This window comes from Pygoscelis adeliae, unplaced genomic scaffold (genome assembly GCF_000699105.1).
Source record: "Pygoscelis adeliae isolate BGI_AS28 unplaced genomic scaffold, ASM69910v1 Scaffold154, whole genome shotgun sequence".
NCBI lineage: Eukaryota > Metazoa > Chordata > Aves > Sphenisciformes > Spheniscidae > Pygoscelis > Pygoscelis adeliae.
Genome location: NW_008825113.1, coordinates 2539505 through 2548737, shown reverse-complemented (window position 1 = coordinate 2548737; position 9233 = coordinate 2539505). Strand labels below are relative to the sequence as shown.

The 9233-nt window shown below is 38.6% G+C and overlaps 1 protein-coding gene across 1 annotated transcript in view; it reads right to left on the bottom strand.

The window, feature by feature from the left end:
- MORC3 (MORC family CW-type zinc finger 3) overlaps nucleotides 1–9233 on the bottom strand; it is a 26463-nt gene that overhangs the window by 11562 nt on the left and 5668 nt on the right. Inside the window, exons 3-9 of the mRNA XM_009327965.1 lie at nucleotides 7906–8038; nucleotides 6896–7110; nucleotides 6492–6639; nucleotides 5010–5157; nucleotides 3658–3789; nucleotides 3262–3381; nucleotides 2734–2831 (exon numbers count right to left, since the gene is read on the bottom strand). Of these exons, the coding sequence (XP_009326240.1) occupies nucleotides 2734–2831; nucleotides 3262–3381; nucleotides 3658–3789; nucleotides 5010–5157; nucleotides 6492–6639; nucleotides 6896–7110; nucleotides 7906–8038 (994 nt within the window). The remainder of the gene's footprint in view (nucleotides 1–2733; nucleotides 2832–3261; nucleotides 3382–3657; nucleotides 3790–5009; nucleotides 5158–6491; nucleotides 6640–6895; nucleotides 7111–7905; nucleotides 8039–9233) is intronic.

Here is a 9233-nt window from a genome sequence, read left to right as displayed (position 1 = left end):
TGCAATTAACGGCTCTGTTTATTACAGCACTCTGGTGAGGTTTCTGGTGGTTATCTTTATATGCAGAGCTGCATATAAATCAGTAATTCAGTAAAGGCATTGTGGACAGTTCAGGTTGCCAGTGGAAGCTGAACCACAACTGGCTGAAGGGCAAAACATGCAGCTTGAAAAAGGTAATGACTCTTCCTGCCGAAGTTTACACCACCTATGTTTGCAAGTCACTACCCTAAATTTCTAAGTCCACATTGAAAGCAAGTGGTAGGGCACATAGAAGGAAAGTGCCTCCTCCTTTAAGGGCATATGGTCAAAGGAGCCATAAACAAGAACATACAGAGACAAACCCCATCGACAAGGGACGTAGCGGTAAAAACAAACCTGGTCAGTCACACTAACTGGTAAGGATATGTAGAGTGTGAGAATGTTTATTTTTTCCAGTTGGGAGGGTAAGGAAAGGGAAGAAGACAAACAGAGAGAGTCATAAAACCTGACCAATTAGCATTAACAAAGACAATAACCAGAAATAAACCTGGTCAGTCACGCTAATTGACAGGCTATCAAGAAACTGCAGGCAAACTGGGATTTTGCAACTGATAAGGATGCAAACATGAGGGTGCAGGATGTTTGGAGGGGGTCAGTGGAACTATGCCAACTGATAAGGCAATGTGCATGGGGAAGAGGGAGCAGGGCAGAACAAAGCGGGGGGTAGATAGGAAAGAGTATAAAAGTAGCTGGTTGCATGTAAAACAGGTTCGGTCAGTACAGATGTCTGGCTGAGCCCTGTGCCTGATCACCACAGTCTGTCCTATCTTCTTGTATCTTCTTATTTAATATTTTAACTCTCTACATAATCTCATTCTCTATCCCATGTGTACGTGTATGGCAAGGACTGAGTGCCTGCTGCTGGCGAGAGCTGTGCATCTGTGTGTGAGTGGATTTGGTGCCAGCTCCTGGAGTCAAGACCAGGTGTGTGGTGTCAGCTACTGGAGCAAGGGGGGGGTGTCTCAGCTGCCACCCACTGAGGCAGGAATGGTGTGTCCCCCAAAAACCAGCTCCTGGGATGAACCAGCATGAGCGAGGGACTCAGCACTGGCAGCTGGAGCAGGACCGTGGGTCACAGCCCATGTGTCTGGTGCTGGCAGGGGGACAAGTGTCTGCATCTTCCCCAGTCCCGGTGTCCTGGTGTGCATGGAGTGTGCATGCGTATTTGCTAGCAAACTCCAAACTGGACTCAGCAGTGAACAGGAGACCCCAGGTCCAGGCAGGGGTATCAGGCAGGCAAGGGTTTGTGCTGGTATATGCAGGGGGACTTGCGAATATGGAGTGCCTGTGGTATGAGTGTGAGTGCACACATTTGCTAGCAAACATCAAACTGCACTAACCAGCACATAGGGGACCTGTGAAGAGGGCCTAGGATCCAGGCAGGGATACCAGGAGGACAGAGGGGCCGTGCCGGTACTCAGGGGATCCACAAGTGTACATGTGCTTGTGAACCTAGAGCGTCATGTGTGTGCCTTCACTAGGAGGAAGTACAGACTTGGCTGTCTATGCTTTATCTGAGTCCTACATGTAGGTGAACCTTGTCTGTGGCAGTCTGTGTAACCAGCCATGTCAGTGTCCTCTGTGTGTGTGTCTCTGGGACACGCGCTCAGCTTTGCTACTGGTTGAACCTGCAAACAGGAAAGTGGCAGTCATGGCCCTCAGCCTGGGCAGAAACCCTGGGTCCCCTGGCTGGGCTAGAGGGAGTCCTGAGACAGAGCTGCTGGAGGAGGTGGCCGCTCCTAATACCCCTTAACATGAAGCAGCACAGAAAACAGCCTTGTCATGATGAAAGGAAATAAATAATACAGAGTGGAACAATTCTCAAGGTTTGTATTCAGGAAATTTTCCCTGGACAGTTTTTAAACACCTCAGCCTGAAAACTGCTTAGGTAACTCATCCCCTCTAGCCTTTCCTCCCCCACATGCCTCCTTCCCCAGTGCCAGCACAAGTGATTCACAGCAGAGCAGGGTAAACAGACTAGGAAATTCACCTGGCTTAAAAACGATTTTCATCTCTCAAAATTTTACATCAGACTAGATTCCCCATCCGGTTCACAGTTTAACTATAGGAAACATCACACTAGATACTGACTGATAGGATGGATGCAGATATGTGAAAAAGTGGCAACCCTGAGTTAGAAATAAAAACTGAAACAAAGCAATGTCCCAAATCACTGCTGCCTTCAGGATGTCAGGTATTTTAAATGCTCTATCAGGTAGCAGAGAATTTGAGGGCATTCAAGTCCACTCGTAGGAAAGAAATTGAAAAGAAGGGCTCAAAAATATCCAACAAAGCTTTTCCAAAAAAACCACCAAACAAAAACTGTTATGAAAAAAGTTAAGTGTGGATTCATGTATCGCAGTTTTAGCCACGCACCATACAAATAATCGCATCTCAGTGAGTTATTAGTGCTCATTTTACAATCGGTGAGGAGCAGAATTGCAACCAACCACTTTTAGGGCGCTTGCTTTAAAATGATGTGTATGATACTCTAGACTTACTGACTGCACAATGAATGCAGTATGACCAGTGTAGATGCAAACATCCCACCCCTACTGTTCAAAACAGTCATTCAGTTTAATGATGGAACATAAGCTTTTATTCTTACTACTTAGAAAAGAAGAAGCCTTTATTGTCAAGTATTTCACAGTGAACACCACTATTGAACAGAAAGTCTACATAATATACATTTACCTGTATTCATTTGTGTAGTCAAAATCTTGTTTGTTATGAGTTGGTTTTAGGAAGTTGCATTCAATAATCCCAACTACACCAACACCCATGTTGTTTGCCTATAAGAAATTAAGATATATCAGCAAAACCAACATATATTCTATGCTAATACTGCAAGAGTTTGTCAGAGGTAATTATAAACTATATATACACTAGGTAAAAACAATTTTCTGGCTTACGACTCCTCTGCAAAAAGAAACTCTCGACACAAACCGCCTAAATAAAAAATCCTCTGTTCAACCCCTCTTTTTGTCCTGAAAGGTATGCTCAGACCCATATTTTATGTATCAAGCTTAGTTTCAAAAACAAACATTAAAACAACTGTATACAATTTAATATAATTTTTAACTGCTGCACAAACTAAAAAAGGTGGTTTTATAAAGGATACATCAACATCCTAGTTTCCATCCATATTCTTTTTCAAAATCAGCATTTGAATGAAAATTGTTTCTAAAGATGCTAAAATATTTTTGATCTTTAATTTCTTACCTTTAACTGACAACCAACTCTTTCATAAGCTTTGATGAGTCTGTTTTTATGGTACATCATTATTCCATAATGATCTTTGTTTCTGCAGTTAAATCCAAAAGTAATTCTTACTGTTTTAGCCTTTTACCAGATATTAAGGAAAAATCTGGTTAATCTCATGTAACACAAAAATACAGTTACTCTGAGTGTTCATTCTAAACTGGGTCCTGGAACTTACTTTTTTTATATTGAGGTAATTCCTTCAGTATGTCTTTATTAAAAAAAAAACAACAAACCCAACCCCCAAAAAACCCCACAAGTACAACTGCAACATACCCAGCAGAATGGAGACAGCTTACATAAAACGTCACATCATTAAATTCAGCATGCAATGATATAAATATTAGCAAAGGATACATTCAAAAATTTTGGCCTATATATATCGTGTTCAATGAAGGCAAGGCTTTTGGAAACCAGCTGTGTTTTCACTTTTTGTCCTCGCAGAATGATCTGCATTGTTGGCTTCAGATACAAGATACTGCAATAAGCCTACAAAACATACAGTAACTCCTGTTATTAAAAAACCCCAAAACCTCAAGATATGGATATTTTACAAGGCATTATGTTTAGAAAGACAAACTCAAGTTTTAATTACTTTTATGGAATGTGTTTTTTCCAACTTGAATCCAGAAAAATAGGAAATGCAAGTGTGCACAATAAGCATACATATATCACAAATTAAATGAATAGCAGTTGAAGGACAACTTTTATGAATATGACAAGTTAGTCAGGTGTCTGAAGATGCAGTTTTACCACTAAAAAAGCACTCAAACACACAAGCCTCTCTTTTCTTATCCCCTATTCAGAGCTTAAAAATTCTACTACAAACTTTAAAATTACGAACAAAAGCAAGTGTGTTAACTTTGTTCCAAACGACTGCATATTATCATAGCTTGATAATAGCTACGCAATCTTCTTATAAGCACGTAGATCTGAATTTTAATTTGCATTTCTTTTATCATTATATTTACAGCTTCTAATAATTGAAGTGGATATAGGACTTCAGGAAGTCTTAGAATAATTGAAGGTTTTAGTTCAACTGGAATAATACTTCTGAATATTACCCACAAGAAGTGCCCAGAACACCTAGTAATTGCAGATGCATTTTCTTACAAAAAGAAGCCTTCAAAACTTACAAATCAATAGTGGAGACAATGGTCGTATCAATTAGCCTACAGAAAAGCCTTGTCCCTATCTGCATGCATGTATTCAAACAATGGAGCTGCTTCCCAATTCCTGTACCTCTTTTTGAAACCTAGAAATGACACTTTGCCAACCAAAATCAATCTGTTTTAAAAGATTCACATGAGCATAGTGTCAGTACTATATGCATGTATACCTGCACTACAATGGAATGTTTACCTTGCTGACAACCACACACATCCCTATTTAATTTCTGAAGCTACTGACTGCATTTCCTTCTTGCTCCTTTCGCTACATTTAACAGCAAAAATGTTATTTGCAAGACTACATAAACCCCAGTAATTTTCTTCTAAATAAACAGCAAATGTTTACACAAGTCCACAAATACATTTCACCTTCAATTTTCAAAATTAATGTTGACATATTGCCCTAACATTTAAATTCTGACATTCGTCCTCCCCCCCAAACACTTCTGTAGTATAGTACATTATATTAAAACAAAAACATACACCCTCCAGCTTCCAAAAATAAACAAACAAATAAATTTTAAAAAATGTTATACATACTCGCAGTGAGTAGTCACTTTCTGGAACAATCTGGTCCAGTCTCTCTTGTTTTTTATATCCTCTTTTGCCTGTTTCATCTAAGTCTTCTGGAATTCTGATATCGTATTTATCCTTGTCAAAGTCAAATTCTGTTTTTTCATTTTTATCTCTAAGAAATAAGATTAAAAAAAATACTAATTATGAAAAAAAAGCCAACATGAGATAAGATATTGTGGTACACCCAGCGGGTATCACAAAGATGCAAGAGAAAGGGAATTCCTTTGAACCATGGTGGTTTTCTTCACAGATTTGCTAAAATTCACATAAAAAAAGTTCACCAGTTCCTTTCTGATATCCAAGGGATACAAGAGAAGTGATAGCAAGTGAGACATTCATGAATTCTAACTTAATTCTAAAAAGGTCACACTTCAAAAATAAAAGCAGTCAGTATCAGCTTTAAATTCTGGATGGACCAAGACACACACATTCCTTCTAAATGCAAAATTTCTGAACACTGCAAATTGCCTTCCTAAGATTTTTAGTGCTGCAAAAGCGACACTCACCACAGCTTTCCAACTCAATAGTTATCACAATTTCTTACTGCACCACTCACCAGATGTATACGCTGTAATTAGTTGCAGAGATATACACTGCAGTATACTGGCAGTACCTTTGCACAACATTGAGATACGTCATAGTTGGCACAAATATTCCAGAAATAGTCTTTTAATACTGAAACAGCTCTGGTTTTTTTTTTTAAAGTAGATTTGATTGCAACATATTATAAATAATAGGTGGTCTGGACAGACCATCAGACAGGTTCCCTGCTAATAAGGCTGCAGCAAAGATGTGAAGGAAAGGGAAAGGAGATGGGAAGTGATGACACCCATCTGCCACTGCTACAGCAACAGCTGTTTAAAAAAAAAAAAGCAACAAGCAAGTCAAAGCTAGAAGAGGCTGGAAATCTATACTGCCGTCCACAATCCCAGGGGCAAGTAGACAAATAATACAAATACACACAACTGTATTTATTTACTTGGATTTCTATTTATTTTATGATAACAGTTGAGAAGTTTAGAAAGGTCTAGATCCCTACAGAAGGACACTGCTGACTCCAAACTTAAAAGTCATTAATACTTGCCTGTACATATAAATATTTTTTTGTTTGAAGTTTTGCATTCATAACTTCATAGGTCTGAAATAGCAGATTTATAATTTATCTATTAAATTTTCCTTCTGGCAAAAGTAACAGTATCTTATCAAAGGAAAACATGAAGTCCTTTACATTTTCCTTCCTTCTGCTATGTTACTTGAGATATTAGCAACAGTTCTTATGCAACATTACAACCCTTCAATCATGCGAGCTAGATGTAACTGGGAAACCAGACTCAAACTGCCCACAGTCTTTTGGAAGTATTCTACAAAAAAACCCTTGTATGTTTGCATGCGCTGAAAGATAATATAAACTAAATGAGAGATATAAGAAACTGGACTTCATCTTACCTTCTAAGATTCCAAATGATAATTCTTGTTCCTTTTTTCCCTATTATAGCATCTAGCTCTGCCAGTAATTTCTCCTCAGTAGAAAATAAAGAATGTGTTAAGATGGCCTTCAGGCTGTTTTTTGATTCTGTTGGATCACTTATCTGTCGTAAGCATTATGTTAAGGAGACTAACTTTGAATGAAGTAAGCTTTCAGAAGATGAGGAAACTTCTGCAACAGGTTCTCATTCTACATCTCAGAGCTCCTACAAATTTAAAGGCCTTAACAAATTATAGCCTTCCTTGCATTTTATGATTTATTTAGGGTATCCATAAGACTAGAAAATGAGATTTCCTTTATTGATATTATCATCCAAATTTTGCATGTCCCACAAGTTTTCATTCAGAAATTGTTGAAAGGATATGTTTGTTGTTGAACGTCACTATAGGAACCATGACATGTTCTGCTTTTGTGACTTCAAGGAAAGTCTGAGACAACAGGCCCACACTCATGGTTTCTCCATTCTTGGTGAAGACTATTGCATCTTTTCCCAGGCGCATGGACCCCGATTTAAACCCATTTCCATACAGTCCCACTGGAACACGGCCATTCATCACAGATTTCTCACTGAAGCCGAAGCTGAAACATATGGAAACATTAGAAGAGTGTAAAAAGCCCTGTAAAACTTGAAAACCCAAAAGATGTATGCAAGACTTACCAAATTAGACTTAAACACGAGTTAATTTCTTGTTTTAGAGATGAGAGACTACTGTACAATTAAACAATGTACAGTCAAGAAAATCCTGAAAGTTACCCGTATAACATTGCTAAAATCACACTGCAAGAATTCAGGGAAATTTACTTTCATCTTTAAGTATGGAAAAGAAATATAATCTGTCTGGAATTATGCAATAAGCTTTCTTACAGGATTCTAATAGTTATCCTGTGGCTTCACAATAAATACTAAGAAAACCCCCTAAAGCTCCCCCCCCACTTGCTTGAAAATGTGTGATCTACATATTTTCCATTAGTAACTACACATTACATTTAAAGTAAACCAGGTAACTGTATATGGAACACAGAATTTAGCAAGCAAGCTATTAATTGTGGTACCTAACAGAAAAAGAAAAATAACAATTTGAATTCAAGCTTGCTCAAATTTAAACCCAGAGATTTATACTAAAATCTCTAAATGGGAAGGTTGACAGAAAGGATAAAAGGAAATTATGAGATAAAAATACACTGACAAGGTTGTGTGAAAGTTTTACTAGCATCTGTTTATTCTAGAGTCTCACTTGGATAATCACCTTCAGAAATGTTAAGTTTATGAACAAAATTAGTTGATTACATATAAGAAAAAGGAATAAGCTGAGCAATAACAGAACTAGAAGCTGGAATTTCTACAAGAAAAAAATTGCAAAAGAAGTTATCCACCTTAGCATTTTGTGCAGCTTCTCTGAGTTCATACCATTTCCATTATCAGTGAACGTCAAGCATATATTGTCGTTTATCACCGTTTTGTCTATCCATATCTGTTTAGCACTCACATCTGGATCATAAGCATTATCTGAAGAGAAAGAAAGCAAACAAGGGTGGGATACTAAAAAGCAAAAATTAAACAGTTTAAGTGTGAACATATTTTAAAGTGTTTAATTCCATTGAAGATGTCAGATAGTAACTCTTCCAAAGTTACTTAAATCCATATGTAGCACACAACAGAGCCTTGTCTAGCAGGAATACATATATAATCAATCTGCTGAATATTAGTCTTGCAACACTGCCAGCTATATGGAGTAGCTGTCCCCAACTTTGTTATGGTGCTACGCTTGCCAATACGTTTATTTGGTGAATATGGCAGCTTAATGTAGTTCCCTAGCCACGGGCCTATGACCCTGAAGAGTCACATGCTAAACTAATGGAGCTCTAAAATTGCAGCCATTTTTCAGCTCTGCAGATAGGTATGCAATACAACTGCAGAAATTTTGTGCTGGCACAGATAGAAGTTTTTCAGCTAAGTCACTGAATATTAGTCAACTTTTGCACAGGAGCAAGAAGCCATAGTTTTTAATAATTTACTTTATTAAATTACGTTAAAACCTATGTCTCCTAAAATACTATCTTCTTTATAGATGACAACACTAAATCAAAACATTACGATGAAACAGCTGCATCAAAGCCTAGAAAACCTTGCCTGAAAACAACACACAATTTCCCAGCCATTATAGATGACAGTAACATATAGGGAGAAATTCAGGTGGAGATGAGTGGCTCAAATGCGAGAACAGAAAACAAAACCAAGACAAGTTTCTACTCTCATTTCCTGTCTCCCAAGCAGCTGTTGCAACATGAACTTTCTCCCAGCCACACAAACATCGCTGCTGACTGGCTCTCGGGAGGCTAGGTTATTGTCTGCAATGCAGACAATGGTGCATCACTAATATACATGGCTGCAACAACATCCTACCTGCTGCGAACCTGCAGACTTTTAATTGGGAAATCAGATTTGAAATACCAGCCCGGCCTGGCTGAACGGGGAGGTCTTGCTGGGACTCAGGATAAAAAGGAGAGTTTACCACTTGTGGAAGAAGGGGCAGGCAAGATCCCCTCAAGAATCAGCCAGCACGGGTTTATGGAAGGCAGGTCCTGCTTGACCAACCTGATCTTCTATGACCAGGTGACCCGCCTAGTGGACAAGGGAAAGGCTGTGGATGTGGTCTACCTGGACTTCAGTAAGGCCTTTGACACCGTCTCCCACAGCATTC